Source organism: Macrobrachium nipponense, chromosome 24 (genome assembly GCF_015104395.2).
Source record: "Macrobrachium nipponense isolate FS-2020 chromosome 24, ASM1510439v2, whole genome shotgun sequence".
In the NCBI taxonomy this organism is placed as follows: Eukaryota; Metazoa; Arthropoda; class Malacostraca; order Decapoda; family Palaemonidae; genus Macrobrachium; species Macrobrachium nipponense.
Genome location: NC_061091.1, coordinates 66,802,005 through 66,818,125, shown reverse-complemented (window position 1 = coordinate 66,818,125; position 16,121 = coordinate 66,802,005). Strand labels below are relative to the sequence as shown.

General features: G+C 38.0%; 1 protein-coding gene across 1 annotated transcript in view; it reads right to left on the bottom strand.

Annotated features, from left to right (window-relative positions):
• Nucleotides 1-4,179: 4,179 nt before the first annotated feature.
• LOC135203297 (heterogeneous nuclear ribonucleoprotein U-like protein 1) overlaps nucleotides 4,180-16,121 on the bottom strand; it is a 35,215-nt gene continuing 23,273 nt past the window's right edge. The window contains exons 3-12 of the mRNA XM_064233051.1: nucleotides 11,864-12,160; nucleotides 11,193-11,497; nucleotides 10,656-10,841; nucleotides 9,948-10,070; nucleotides 7,852-8,103; nucleotides 6,421-6,589; nucleotides 6,009-6,155; nucleotides 5,221-5,365; nucleotides 4,318-4,772; nucleotides 4,180-4,217 (exon numbers count right to left, since the gene is read on the bottom strand). Coding sequence (XP_064089121.1) covers nucleotides 4,180-4,217; nucleotides 4,318-4,772; nucleotides 5,221-5,365; nucleotides 6,009-6,155; nucleotides 6,421-6,589; nucleotides 7,852-8,103; nucleotides 9,948-10,070; nucleotides 10,656-10,841; nucleotides 11,193-11,497; nucleotides 11,864-12,160 — 2,117 coding nt within the window. The remainder of the gene's footprint in view (nucleotides 4,218-4,317; nucleotides 4,773-5,220; nucleotides 5,366-6,008; nucleotides 6,156-6,420; nucleotides 6,590-7,851; nucleotides 8,104-9,947; nucleotides 10,071-10,655; nucleotides 10,842-11,192; nucleotides 11,498-11,863; nucleotides 12,161-16,121) is intronic.

Here is a 16,121-nt window from a genome sequence, read left to right as displayed (position 1 = left end):
GAAAGAAATAAAAAATTGATTGCATGAACTGAGATTAACACCAAATTCAGCAGGCACTATTATCATCTTACATGAATAAATTTAACTCCTAAACTAAACAGAATTTTTCAAAAGTGGGAAAAAAGTAAATAATCTGAAAGGTAATGGAAGGTGGCAATTGATAAATAAACAATTCAAACTTACACCTAGCGAGATACCTCTTGTACAATGTTCTTTTGCTACACAGTCCTAGCAACCTTATGGAAAAAACTTAAAAAAAATTGGCCTAATAAAAATGGCGACTCATACCCAAGTACTATTCCTAAAAAAGTGTTCCTACAAAGTGTTTGCCTTATAAAAACTTCCAAAAGGTAAGATGCTTAACTGCTCCAGAGAAGGAAGAAATTAAAGGAAATTAAACTATTTAAACTTTCTATGCAACATGTACAATTGAATTCCATGACTTGGATTCTTTCCTAGATAAGTGACCCCTCACAGGTTTTTAACCTGGGTAAAGTATCCACCTTTGCAACACGTTGGAGTAACGAGCCCATCGGGGATTTACCATAAAAACAATAAAAGACTTTAAATATTCAATAAAGAAACAAATGACCTACCCCTCCCAAGGGAAATATTAGAATTAACGACCCCCAAAAAACCCTTGGGCGGGTCACTAATCAAAGGGAAAGATCGCCCATTACTTCTTACCTTAAACAGGAGCATTTAACTAACATTCCTACGCTAACCATTATGGATCTCCAAATCCTACTTTGGTCAATGCCCACTAAATCGATTTTCCCCTCACAACAGCAGACAGGAAAAATCTTTTTCTGAGAAAAGAAAGCATTTCCAGCCTTATTTTACACTGGTAAGAAACCAAATACATAATCACTATGGAACTCCATATACAACAATACATTATCATTGCCACCAATCACTTTAGGGCTACCACTATTCATTCCACTTCTTAATAAGCAATGAAGAGCATTCCCGAACCAACCCACCTCATTAAAGATACCCATCTCTTGATATCTACTGTTCGCCTTTTTGAGAAAGTTTCTTCAAACACTATATAATACAGGAGATCCTTATTATTCATACCATGGCAAATTCACGACCTTTGTACACAATGAGAAAATAATTGAAACCTACAGGACCACCAATCCTCCAGTGAAATTAGACAATTTTCAGTAAATTTTAAAACCCCAAAAGCCCGTTAAGTTTTGCAACATAGTTTTCGTTACCCCCTAGTCCCATTAGTCTTTATACTTTATATAAACATGAAAACAAAAGAATGATTCATCAGTGGAATTATACAGTGATGTACTACTGTGTGAATATGCACATCCAAGAACAATTCAGCAATTACTTATGAAAAACTTTGTAATAAAACAGGGAACATGTTCTTGGATTGGAGTTGGGAACATTTTTAAAAATGTTGGAATGTAAAACTGAAAAAACATATGGCTGGCGTTGGGCATAACAACAGCATGTGTATAATGTATTGCAGATGTACAAGAATAATATAATAATATTTCAAGGGGAACAACAAAAACCTCTCACCCTATCTCTCTCTTTCTTGCCTTCTAAGTTAAAATTCTAACCCCTTAGAATGGGGGAAATAAAACGCTCCTTTATCGGAACAATAAAGATCCCTCTATCAATCCTCAGAAGTTTCTAAAACTAGGCAAATAGAGATTCTTTTTTCTTCATATTATGCGGTTAACAAGCCAGTTATTACATTACACCTACTGTACGAAATCAAAACGTGTTAATAAACTCCAGTTTACATTTGGTTTTTGACCAAGTATGCAATCAATTTCAAAACATGAAATGAACACAAACATTATTCAATGCAAATTTTCAATAAAAAAAATACTGTTCAATTAAAGTAAAACCTAGTTCCTAAAAATAAACAAAATAGCTGTCAATCTGCAGCTTATCAAATAACAAAAAGGAAAAAAAAGAAAAAAAAATCAAACCAGAGCCACATCTACTGATAGAATGAAGCTGAATGTAGTACAAGTGTATTTAAAGAAACAAAATCTGGCCTGGACTTAAACGCCAAGACAACATGAATCTCTTATTTAACCCACAAACCTAATGAACCTCAGAAAATAACAAAAAATTTCATTTCCTACAAGCTAAGAGGCCCTTTTATTTTATGGCCTTTTTGTCCACGGTAGTTGGATCCATAAATTCCAATGGCTGGCCCCCGGGCCTGATTCCCCCGAGGCTTTCCCCACCCTTCCACTCTGCTGGCCGGCCCCATTTCCTCCTTCCGTCCTCCTTCCCTTCCTCCCTACTCCTCCTCCTCCACTTCCCCACCAGGTTGTAGGTAACCCTTACCCGGTCAATGGTCTCCCATAACGGAGCTGGTTGCATTTGGTCCAGAAATCTGCTGATTAACCATATTCCCGCCATCATGTTCTGTTAATCAAATACTCAAGTCACCTAACATTTTCAAAACAACGTTTTTTTATTTTCTCTCAAGGTTGGAGTGGTCCTATTTACCAAAACCTATTTAACTTGAATGTCAACATGAAAATAGGCAAATTATTCTTTTATTACAGTATACTACTGTTAATCTAAAGACAAAAGTAAGAAATGTTTCTGATGTCATTACAAGATGAACAAACATTGACTAATCCCTAATCCTCTTCAGCACTGAATATGAAAGTTGTTTTTACTGAATGTTATTTATGGGTAAGCCTTTAGCCTTTAATGTGAATGAAACATGTAGCAACATTAAGGGAGGAAAAAAAACCTTAGATAGAACATGCAACTTGGACAGCATGACTCAAGCTGCTTTGATTTCTATTACTTTCCTTTCATTCTTTTGGCTTAGCTGTCCAACTTCTCACACTTTACCTTGCTTTAATATTCACCTCTCTTTCACGATTGAATCCCTGAGGCAAGTCCTGCGATTTTCTAGAAAAGCCCTACGAGGTGTTGTTATTAAACTAATTTATAACGGTGATAACAGAAAACAAAAGTAACTTTAGCCATAGCAGAAAACTTCCTTTGCCATCTTGCTATTCTCTAATGTTATCAAGCTGATGTATGCGACTGATTAGCTGTTAAATGAAGAGATTCCACAAGATCTTTCTGCAATTCCCTTTAAAAGTGTTCCTCCTCTGAAGTAGATTAACAAATCATGGACTTACTTGTCCCCAGTATTGCTGTTGGTTATATGAATTCCATCCACTGCCCTGACTTGGTCCGCCAGCAGAGGAGAGACTTCCACTACTGCTGCTTAAACTGCTGTATCCACTTGAGCGATCACTCTGGTCGAAGTTCCCATAACCACTGCTCCCACCTCCACCTCCCTGATTACCCTGAGGATTTCAGTGTACTGTACTCTGTCTGTCCTTCACACTGGTATGTGATGCAGTACCAAAGGAGACTGACATTAAACAATAAAGTAAATTTTACATTCCCACTTTTGCACTAGAGAAATACTGTCAATGGCCTTTAATGTGGTAACCCATACAATAATAATTCATCATGTAAACCACAAAACCATCACTTCATTTCAGAGAAACACATCACAGATTTCACACTGAGTCTTAACTAATTAGTGGCCAAAACACAAGATACAACTGGACGACAGTTTCAACTAATCCCAGTAACATGAAATAACCACTACAACTGATTTCATTATCATCAAATAAGTTGCCAATGCATTTGCATTCTTTGATTAATTCTGACAACACACTACCAGTAGTTGTATCAAACTGTACCTTTTCACATTTTCAGCATAAATTTAATTTATTTGTATTTGTACTATATAGTATTAGTGGACTCTTCAACATATTCAGTACAGTAGCATGCATCCAATAAAAATATATGATGAAAACCTTCACGGCAAATGATGACTAAGTAATAAATTAGGTTTACCTCTGGCCCAAGATTTAAGAGGAAAAAAACAAAATTCAATATACAATCACCAGACATGCAGTCCCGCTTACACAAAGGACCTTAAGTCAAAAATATTACAATAGACCATATAAATCTTTCATCATCATGTGTCCAAGTAAATTGGTAACTTTAAACAATCAAGAGATCTCGACTCTCGACATTTCTGGTTACCAAATTTCTGGATATTTTCCTATGCCAGAAGCTACCTTGCCTTCACGTCGTTATGAGGACCCACTAAAAGACACCTGCATACTCACCATACTTCTCAAGTTGCAAGTGTCATGGTTGGCCAAAATCCTCTATTGCTGCCACCGAAGCTGTCACGACTATAACCTCCAAAGGCAAGGCTGCTGCTCTCACTACGGGAATCTCGTTCTCGGTCCATGCTGTAGCTTCTGTTGCTGCTGCCAAAATTACCGCCAAAGTTATCACTACCCCCACGATTATAATCACGATCCATACCTCTCTGCGTATCTCTACTGAAACTACCTCTCATTTCACTTCGGTCACCATTATCAAAGCCAAACCCTCTGTTGTTATCCCTGCTACTACCACCAAAATTATCTCTGCTGTAACTACCACGACCACTATCACCACCGCCTCTGCTAAAATCTCTATTACCCCTGTCCATATCAAGTCCTCTCGTCATATCTCTGTTGCCACCAAAATTACTCTGCCCAAACCCTCCTGAACTATAATTATCTCCACCCCGATTATCTTTATCAAAACTTCTAAATGAGTCTCTGTTTCTACCAAAGTTGTTTTGACCATATCTTCCTCGGTTATCATTACTTCTGTCAAAGTCTCTATTACCTGAGCTCCGATCTCCATCAAAACCTCTTGAACCACCCAATTCATTATCTCTTTGGTAACTTTCATATTATTTCTGTATCCCTGATTATCTCTGTCCATACCATACCCTCAGGGCCATCCCGCCCTGTTCCCAAAACCCAAAAAACCTCCACGACCAAATCCTCCTCGATTACTGTCTCCTCCACGGCCAAATCCCCTCTGTTACTGTCAGTACCTCGGCCAAACCCTCCACACGACCTCCAATCATCACTGCTCCTGTCAAATCCACCCACATTACCATCACACCCCGACTATTATCGCCCCCTTGTCAAACCTTGATCGACTGTTGTCCCCACCACGGTCATCGACTTTCACCACCCGATCAAATCTACTCTCGCCTCGGTCAAACCGACTCTCAACTCCCTCGACCGAACCCACCACCATTATCGCCACGGTTGAATCCACCTCTGTTCCCAAAACCACCACGTCCTCCCTCACTGCCACGGCCAAAGCCACCTCTACTCTCACGTCCAAAGCGTGAAATCACTGCTTTGGTCACTGTTTGAGTCCCTGCTATTCCCACCAAAGTTATCTCTGTTATAACCACCCCGATTACTACTGGAATTTCGATCTCTGTTCCATCCGCCACGGAAATTGCCGCCACCACCACGACCTGAAAACAGGGACAAACAAGGAAACTGAGTGTTAAACGAAATTTCATCAAACAAAATAACTATCAATAAATTAATATGATTACCTTTAAGTACATAAGTTATATAATCCACCAAATACATTTTCATTACTAGTTCTAAGTTTGAGTCTGTTGTTAACAAGAACTAGAGTTCCTGAATTATTTGTGAAGGTCTCAAAAATAGTAGAAAGGATTAGGGACTCAATGAGATAAAACTCTGTACATATTCTCTCTATGGTGGCAGATTTGGGACAGAAAACATGCAAACACGCTGCACTTATTTAAATATAGCAATTTCATTTAACCAAACAATCAAAGAGTTTGATATAATGCAGGAAATGTCATGGAATTTGTCAAGAACCATTAAATGAGAGCTCTGTTGAAAAGCTGGTTAATGGAAATCCGTAAGTCAGATTTCAAGGCATTCAGTAACCGTGTCCAAATCCTCTCTCTCCTTTAGTACTTAACAGATTCTACAAAACAAGCAAACCAATTCACAACTCTGTCATGACCCCGAACTGCTAATTACTAATCGACCCCTTTTTTCACACTTCATCCAAAAACTTCTGTATATACTGACAAAAACAATCACATTACCAACAGAATTAATCTCTAGAAGACTTACCACCTCTCACAGGCTTCTTGACATAACCTGCCCTTTGTGCCTCTTGGTTGTACTGTTCAACCAATTTGGCAGCTTCTTCAGCATTCAACTCTACGAAGTCCACAGCATCGAATATTTCATCATCCACCTCTGGTATTGTGAAGTTAGCTGATATAAAGAGAACAAAGTCATCAGAAGTATCTAAATGCAATACATAAAAGAATAGTGTACAGGATACTACTGCTCTCTTAAGTCTCCTATTATTAGACAAGATAAAAATTTGAGTAGATGAAGAAAATATTAGAAAAGATAAAAATTTGAGTAGATGAAGACAATACAAGAATCCAAATATTAAATGCCTACATTCCACAGTGAACATACCACTGGAACCATTTAAATTGAAACTGCAACAACTGCTTTCACATTTTCATACCTTTCATTTCCAATACAGCAGAGTCAGGAACATTTTTACCCTCCTGTCTAATTTGCTTCTCAGTACGCCTCTGGAACTCGGCATCGTCTGGAACGAGGACCACGGCTCGGCGATAAAATCCTGGGAATCCTTTCATTTTACGCCTGCGTGCTGAGGGATATACATTTGTCTGAAAGAGAAAGTTATAAAAGAAAATTTGAAAATAAAGATTTTATAAATTTACAATTGAATCTTTCATATGACTTACAAACAAATCTTCCATATATGTTTTCTATTGCATACAAAAAGCAAATGAAAATACACAATACACTGAAGTTTTCTCAAACAATCAAATCATCATCTCAGGTATTTAAACGACACCACTGAGCTAATTCACTTGGCTATCACAGGGTGGGCCTGAAGGATGCCTTTCTTACTCAAAGTTTCCATTCAACTTACATATTAAATTATGGATTTTAAAACATTTCATAAATGCTTTATTGTCTACTGTATTTTGGAGTCAAAACAAAAAACTTTGCAACTGTTAAGTGCTACTTCACATTCTGTAAATACTACTATAGGGACTGGATCATGTAGGCTATTCATCAAATATCTAGGGATCAATGGAGTGACCAATTCTATTAACAGTCAAATTTGCTTGTGTTTGTCATTTCTTTCAATACAACCAATTCCGTGATCCAACATTGGGCTTTATCGGTTCCACAGCAACAATCATACCATCTAAGTTAATTGGAGGAGTATATGCAGTTCTTGCAAGCAACCCCAGCTCAACTCACATTCATTCCAGTTTTCTAATGGGAATTTATTCAGTTATGCTGGAAAACAGCTTTTTATTTCCTCATACCCAAATATTTTATACAAGCTCGCATACCCAAATATTTTATACAAGCTCGAACAGTTCACAGAAAAAAATGAGAAAGCAAACATTTCACACATACAAGTTTACTTTACCAATAACAATGAGATTGATACTGTATATTTCTAATGAAGTATATAAAGATTCCTATCAAAATCAAAACTAACTATTTCCTACATCTAAATAAACCAAACCAACAATAAGGGAGGTGATCAGACAATCTACAATTATCCCCTAAAATGTAGACATCAAGCTTTGCAGTGGTCTTTATAGCCATGTGTAAAAAAGGGTCAGTAATGACAGAAACACATAAAATTGCAGTAACTTCACTTCCTATTATATCCCGACAGGGGCTAGTGCCATTCTTACACCCCTTTTACTGCACCTTCGTTCATATTTTCCTAGTTCCATCTTACTTTCCACTCTCTCCTAACAATTGTTACATAGTGCAACTGACAATTTTTCATCCTGTTATGCCTTCAAAACTTTTTTACTCTCGGTTTCTTTTTCAGCGATGAATGACCTCACAAGTCCTAGATGTTATATTCCATTTTATTCCCACCACTCTCATTCACCTGATCAATGATGAAGTTACGTTTTCGTTTGTAAGACATCTCCAAAAGTTTGTTGAGGCATTTCGTGCACTTCTCAATGAGGGCGTCCCATCTGCCGTGGTAGTTGCGTTTCCTTGTGAGACCATTCACTTTCATCTTGTCAATGAGGAAATTGGTTCCCAAAACATAAAACTTCTTCTCAGGGTGCTCTTTACAGTATTTCTCAACCCAAGTGGTCTTTCCACAAGCCGGAAGGCCTACCATCATGATAACCTGAAATAAATATAGGCAATAAATAATTTATCATGAAGGAATACAATTTCATGCAGTGGCAAACAAAATTTAAAGCAAAAATTAGTTTCTTACCATAAAGACGTAACAATTTGAGCACATTATGCTAAAGATTCTTAATATGTATATGTATTTATTCCACAGAAATTACATAAGGGAATGCTGGACCTGGTTCTTAAGAGAAAACAAAAAATAAGAATGGTGAAATTAATGCTATGATAAAATGAAGCACTGCCATAAAAAAAACCCTTCCCAGCACCTCACAAGCAAACACTGACCAGATAGAATACTTTCAACGTCAATCAAAACCTGCACAAAAATTCCCTGTATAAGTCTCGAGATAAGAGGAAATGCCAGTTATGAACAGCAAACAAAATGTGTTTCTTTTCAAGACCATAGCTCACAAGAGCTTACAAATACAAGACCTCTTACAGATGCTATCAGATTTAAATGAATGAACAATTATCCTTAACCCTTACTGGACAGACAGAGAGGCCCTTTTGATCTCCAATAACTACACATCAAACACCCCAATTCAGATCATACAAGTAATCTTATTTCACGCTATAAAATTTGAAAAAACTCTGGGCAAAAACGTCCCTAGACTAATACCTCAGTTGTCCAGGATACGAGGAGATTAGTGTGACAAGGTCTCATGAGGAGTATATACGTACTGCATTTTCCTGACCCAGGGCTTTTTGTGTATATTTTCCCATGAATATACCTAGAGATTGTTGGTTTGGGTTCTTATTTTGCAAAATAAAGCACAAAGTTATGCATTAGAAAAAAACATGTATAACTTACTGAAAGATTCTGCATCTCTTCACCCCAGCACATCTCATAAATGTTTTACATATAAACATACTAAAAAATTGTTACCGAGTTTAATTCTTGTTTGTTACGATATTATGTGAGTTTTAATTGTAATTTCACAAAATAAAAATAAAAATTCAGTAGAAATAACAGGTATAAATCTGACAATATTAACATTCTTACAAATTTTAGAAACATTCACTTGCAATTACTAGGATGGTACAGTCAATTTGTTCACATCTTTTTCTTACCCCTTGTGCATTTCACATCTTTCCACTGATGTGGTCATTTTTAAAGTGGCCAACTTTAAATTTTGGTGGGTTAGGAGTGTTCTCAACACACTTAGGCCTGTCTAGTAAGGCTTAAGAAGGATGAGACCTTTGTTTCATTTAACCAAGATATACAATTGTAAAAGGTAGTCAAGTCTGCAAATACATAACAGCAACACAAATTTAAGAAAACAATATCAAGGAAACCAAATGCATACAAAACATTTAACTTTAGTGCTTACCAAGTGCTATATCCTATCACATTCCTACAGCAATCAGACTGACTCCATTTTACACTGATGTAATGAAAAACACTGAAAATGTCTCCGAAACCCCCCCAAAAAACATTAATCAAGCTGTCCATTCATCTTGCAACTGCCATGAGGGTAAAGTCAAACCTAACTCTTAGAACTGGTATTAAGAATGGGATTTTGAAAATATTTTTATAAACTATTTTATATCACCCTTCCTAAATTATATCTCAGTGGCAGCATGTTTTTTAACTAAAGTTTTTCTACAGACTACCCTCCAAGCCTTCTTATTTCCCCTCGATGAACAAAGAACAGTTAAATAGCATGTCTTACTACTGCTGTACTTAAATTTGCTAAATTAAAGTTTATTGAGAAATTAATTATCAAAAGCAACACTTACAACCATAAAAATATGTAGTTTCCAAGCCTTTCTAAACTGAATGTGCACTTCACACCATATGAAAAGCAGTTTACAATGGGAATAAATACCTACCTCAGAATCCTGTCGTGTCTGAGGCCCCTGTGAACCCAACACCCTCTCCTCCAGAGGGATCTGATCAACAAATGTATATCTTGCCATGGGCTGGAACCATGGATATTCTGAGCCAAAGTTCACCTGTTGGTAATAAAATTCACTTAGCCTCATGTGAAACAGGTACACAGTGTTGAGTTTTCTATGATGAAGCTTTCAATTTCTCTCCAGGACCTAGAGGAAAGAATTTGTTGTTGTTGAGAAAATAACTACTACATTTTTTTGTGCCAAACTGACTGGATTGTAACTTTAACCTGCACCAGAGGCCCCATGAACCACACTTAACTTACAATGCAAAACCACTCCACTTCCCAGGCAAATCTATGTCCTATTCATCAGAAGAAATACGAGTCTTGAAAATTTTAAAATACAGATAAGTTATTAGTACCAAAAAATGACTAAGTTACAGGATGCAAATATATTTAGGTGTAATAAGAAATACAGAGAAAATTAAATAGCCTAATCATTCACAAAAACACAGTATAAAAAATGGCAAGATAGGCAATCTATAAAACTCAAAACTTCTCAAATTATAAATGCTTTAAATATAATCAATTTAATATGTATTTCTTGTATAAATTTACTCCACAGGAACAAACAAGGAAACATAACTTGCAACTTTCCCAGACAAAAATGTACAATTAAAGTGAAAAAGTTCCAAATACAAACCTTGAAGGTACAATTCTTGGTCAAGATGTGAGGAAACAAAGCTTTTCCCTGTAGGCTACGATGAGACACTTCATAGCACTTCCCAAAATTCCTCCCATTCACGCTGAACGACATGGTGATGGGCTCAGCATCCATGTCTAAAAAGCAGCCTATGACATCACCTTTTCCAAAGGGTCGTCCATAATCCTGTAGAACAATACTGGTTAGTATTAAACTTTGATTGTTTTGCAAAAACTCTCCTTGCAGTCTTTTACTTTTCACCTGTACCCATCATTCTCTGTATCTCATTTGTCTATGTTCTTTAACGTTACTGTGCTCGAATTTTTATTTCTTACCTAAGAACAATTCTGGCAAGCCCTATGCAAGTAAAAATGTGTTTGCCACATACTATTTGTATGCAATAGACCGGTGTGATAATTCATCCTTAGGCATCCTAAAAACTCCTTAAAAGAAACTCATAGTAAAAATGTTTCTTACTCCATAATCTTGGTTGTGAATGTGTAAAAACCATGCAAAATTTTCAAAGAAATATCTTACTTTGAATTTCAAGTCGGTGGATGCCTTTGCTGTTCCACCATAACCATAGCTGAAGGGCTCCTCTCCAAGCGTCATTCCGGCATCATCAATGGACCACCCACATCGTAGAACATGGGGATGTTGTTCTTCTTCAAGGTGGGGAACTGCCAAGTGATCCTCTACCTTAACCTCATAGAATAAGCGACCACGCAGGAAGCCATATCTAGCACGAACTCCATGCCATACATAAGCAAAACCATCTGAAGTCATAGGTGTTGCACTCAAGAAGGTCTCTTTATCTATGATCAAACTCAAGTCACTGTTGTCTGTGGAACATAAGTCACAAATCAAATGGCATCTCTGTTCAAAGATACATCAGAATAAATTTAAGGTAAGTTTTACATAATTTCTCAATAATAACTGGGTTATAATTACTGTGCTATAGTTTTACAATGATCAAAGGAAATCTATAATTTCACAAGACTAATGTGGCATTAATTAAGCACAACTTGGATCACTATTTTTTAGAAACAAGACAGTCTCATACTGTACATCACTGGCTGAAACTGACTGAAGACTGTACAACATTGCATATAACTTTCCATAAGCAAATCTGAGTAACACCAATTATGCAAGTTATATAAGCAATTCCCTTTGCTTCATCAAAAGAAAAAATTATTAAGCAAACTTACACCAGTCAAGAATCACTGCCTCTTTATCATAATCAGGGTCATCGTCTGTATGTTTATCAGTACTTTCAGGACGATATCTCTTGGAATCTGGGGGCCCTGGCTCACTGGATGATTGCCGCTTCTCACCTCGTCTCTCTTCAAAGGGTTCTTGTTTTGGTTCAGCAAATTCTTGTTTGATTTCAGGTGGTTCAACTTTAACATTGGCAGAAAAACTCCTTGGCGGTGGACCTTCATGATCAGCATCTGGTTCCCTCTTAATGCCTATAAAAATGAAAAGAGATATAGTAGTATACGTAACTCAATAATATCAATACTGTAATTAAAACTGTAGGCAGTACCTAGTTTAAAACAGTCTCAACCTATGCCATTCCGATCTTATGATGCTATTAAAAAATATTCATAAAAAATCTGGTTCCAACATACAGCGGGGCCTCGGTAATCACAGGGGATGGGGACCACAACCACCTAAAATATTTTTACAGTGAAAAGAGATGAAACATCAATGGTAATAAAATATTCTCTTGTATACTGTTATGTGTGATACATATAACAACTACGGTAATAGTGTACTGTAGTACAATGATTGAAATACAAGCCAAACGGATGTTATCCAGTTCGGTTGTACTTAGAAAAAAAAAGTAGTTTTTCGTTCGGTTGTTCATGGTTGTACACGTTCACGCAATGAGTATAACGTTAAAACCATACTTTCATCATTCTCTTTTGCTGTTATTGAACTTATGTAACTAGAAGATGAATAGTTAGGCCATTGTAATTGATCTCTCATAAAATCGGACTATCGTAAGACTAATAATCGTTACTTGAACACTACAGCTACACTACACTGTATAAACTTTATTATATCTTTACATACTCTAGACACCCAAAGGATTAAAGCTAGGCTTTTTTCACTTTACAGTATTTACAATGCTATAATGTACTGTACAGTACTACTGTACAGTAAATTCTATAGTACTATACTGCATAAATATAATTTTACTTATTGCGCCGTTGTGGGATTACGGCGCCTTTGACTGGTCTAGAGTTTCGAAATGTGTGCGGTGGCTGTAGGCTTTAAAATCACTTAGTGTCGAAAATCACTTAGCTTCGGCGGCCAGGAACGGAACCCCTGCCGCTAACCGAGGGCCACCTGTAGTGTGAATCTTTTCATGTATGTCACTGGTTAATTACACCACGGCCAAGATTTAGCATACTGGTATATATCAGCAATGCTGCTATTCATACCTGTGATATAGACTGAGGAGCGGTGCAATGAAAAACCCGTGTCTAACTGATCCCGCGACTGCAGATCTGCGACTGAGCAATAACCCACAGTAATACTGAAAACCTGACGTTACGATGCAGCATTACACCGCTGATTACTTAATTGTTCCAATTTATGCCAAATTTCGACCTACAAGAAGCCATAGGAACGGATCTCTGTCATAACTCAGGGACTGCCTATAATATCCAAACACATAGTACTACTCAAACACTATAACCACCTCACCAAAAAGAGTGTAGCAGTGAGCAAGGTGTGTAGCTGTGAGCAAGATCTAGACCTATTAAAACATCACAATTTTAAAAGTAAATTGGTTTTTCCTAACAATACAAACCTGGGGTCCTTTACAATGGGAGCTGCTTATGGCGCAGATGGAACACGGTGGTTAAAACTTTTGAACAAGGTAGTTAGGCAGTAAGTACCGAACAAGGTAGTTAGGCAGTAAGTACCGTTAGGTGGGCGAGGAAACCCGCCTGCCTGGATGTAAGCATTCCACTTTGCCATTTGGCCCAGGTTTCATATTGAGGGGTGACATGAGGTGGGCATTAGTATATGTAAAGGACCTCAGGTTTGTATAGTTGGGAAACATACAATTTACTTTTAAAAATTGATTTGTTCCTACGCTACTCCTGGACAAAAGAGCAAGGAGGAGTGCCTGCCTCTGACAAATTGATCAGAGTATAATAACTGCAGGATCAAAAGTAAAGACTTCTGGGCCTTCTTGAATGAGTGAAGAATAGGAATTGTGTAACTCATTAAAAAAATATATATATATTAAGTGGAGGTATTAGGACAAAGATCCGAGAAGGGTTTGCCTTATTGCCAGTCTCCTTCCTCCCCTTGCTAGAGGAAGAAGAGGGATTGTTTCTATGACACTAACAAGAAAAATTGAAAGGAAGCTCATGTGTAGACTTACGACATCAGAAGCCAGTCCAGCAAGTGTAGGTTCAAGTCCTATTCTCAGCCCAAAAGAAGAGAAGTTGAGCAGCCACCACAGGTCCAAGGAAAAAAGGGTTCCAAGTACTTGTGGGCAGACCAGAGGGTAGAAAGACAAATGAGGTCCTGATGAGACCACATCTACCTTACAGTCTGACATGTCCTTCAGAATGTGAAGAAAGGACTAAACCACTGATAACATGTGCTCTCAGGTAAGCATGTGGGTGACGTCGCCAGCTCCAGATAACCTCCTCCCGTTCTCGCAAAACAAGGAGAAGGACTCCGTATCCTTAAGACACTTTTTCCTTGGTAAGCCAGCTAGTGAAAGATTATCGACATCCCTGTCAAGGATGTTGAGTCTTTCAAAAAGTACAGCAACAGGCAAATAGGACAAATTAATGATTGATCTAGATCATCGATTACAAGGTTCAAGGCACAAAAGACCAAGAAGGACTCGAGCCTGGCAATAGATGCCAAATGATTCGGAGTTCATTACGATACCCGAGAGAGTCAAGATATCAGTACCCGCCTTTTGAAGTGTGATATTCAAAAAGATCCATGCAATTCATCTATCCTCTCTGCTAATGCCGGAGGGAGATGAGATGCATTCTTGAGAAACAAATCTTTGTGTGATGATTCTCACAAGGGTGTGTGTACCTTAAAACAGTCAAATGCCATCTAAAAACCTGAGGTCCCTGTGATGGCAAGACAGCAATTAGTTTCTCATCAGTAGAGAAACAGTAATACTTTGTGTGAACGACTAAGGCAAATGTGGATCAAAACTGAATTGGAGAGAAGAAACTCATGCAATTATGATACCAACCAGCGAAGGCTACTCCAGTCCCTGGAATCTTAAATTGGACCGAAAGAGTTATCCAGCCATTTCCATTACTGCTCGCCGAGGAAGCCTGCGCTTGCAAGGAAAGCTGGATAGTCTTTTAGTCATGAAGACAAGGCGATTGTACTGCCTGAGGAACCACTCATGTCACTGGCACTGAAGGTTGGGTCAGGGAGGAACTCCTCTCATTGCCTTGGAAGCAGTGCTGGCAGGTTAGGCGATATGCGAAGTCTTCCGTCATGTACTTTCTATTCGAGTGAACAATTCTGCTGAACATCTCCTTACGAATTAGAAAAAATGTAGAAAGAACAAAAACTGTCAAGTGTAAAAACTTCATTCTGAGTCATCGCAGTGGCCCACAGGTCAGGTACAAAGGAGTAGAAGCCCTACAGACTTCTGTTGTAATGGGCAGTAAACAAAAAGATAAGGAGTCTTGCAAGAGCGCACACGGCGGCGCATGAGACAGGAATCTTAAACAATGTCAAATGCTGCCCAGAGGCCTTTGGTGTCTGTGATAGCAAGACAAGGAGTTTCCTCAGTAGTAGTTAACCCTCCACTGAGGAGAAACAATATTAAGACAAACAATCAATGAGAAAGCAGTACCCTGGCCCTGACTCAACTCCAGAGGCTGAATTTCCTCATAGTACATTTCATCCTGAAATGTGTTTGGCTGACAGAGCTATCGAGTGCCCAACAGTTACCCCCAAGCACCTGCATGTTAACCGCAACAGGAGAGAAATGAAACCCTCTTGCTTGGTGATAAATGCCACTACTGCGTTGCTGTTGCTTAACGACACCACTGGGTTTCTTGCGAGATCCCAACTAAAGCTTCATTGGTGAGGCAAAACCCTCCTCTCACAACTTCACAACTTATACAAACCTACAAGATCACACACACACTGAGCACACCCAGAAAAAAGGTAGAAAAGAAAAAATGGGCAAACTAAACCGGCCTTACAGAGTTAAGAAAGTAATCACATCCTCTCTTAACGGCAGTAAGGAAATGACTGATGTGCTCACGTGATGCCCAAAGCATTGTGGGATCTCCCAAATGCCCCATGAGCAAGCACAGATGCCATTAGTTCCTGGATTACACAAGTTTTTTTTTATTAATTTTACCAAATGTCCAGCTAGCGCTAGAAGATTATCCCCATGTAAAGACCAAAGGTTTGTTCTGTACATGAACAATAAGTTCTGACTAGGTT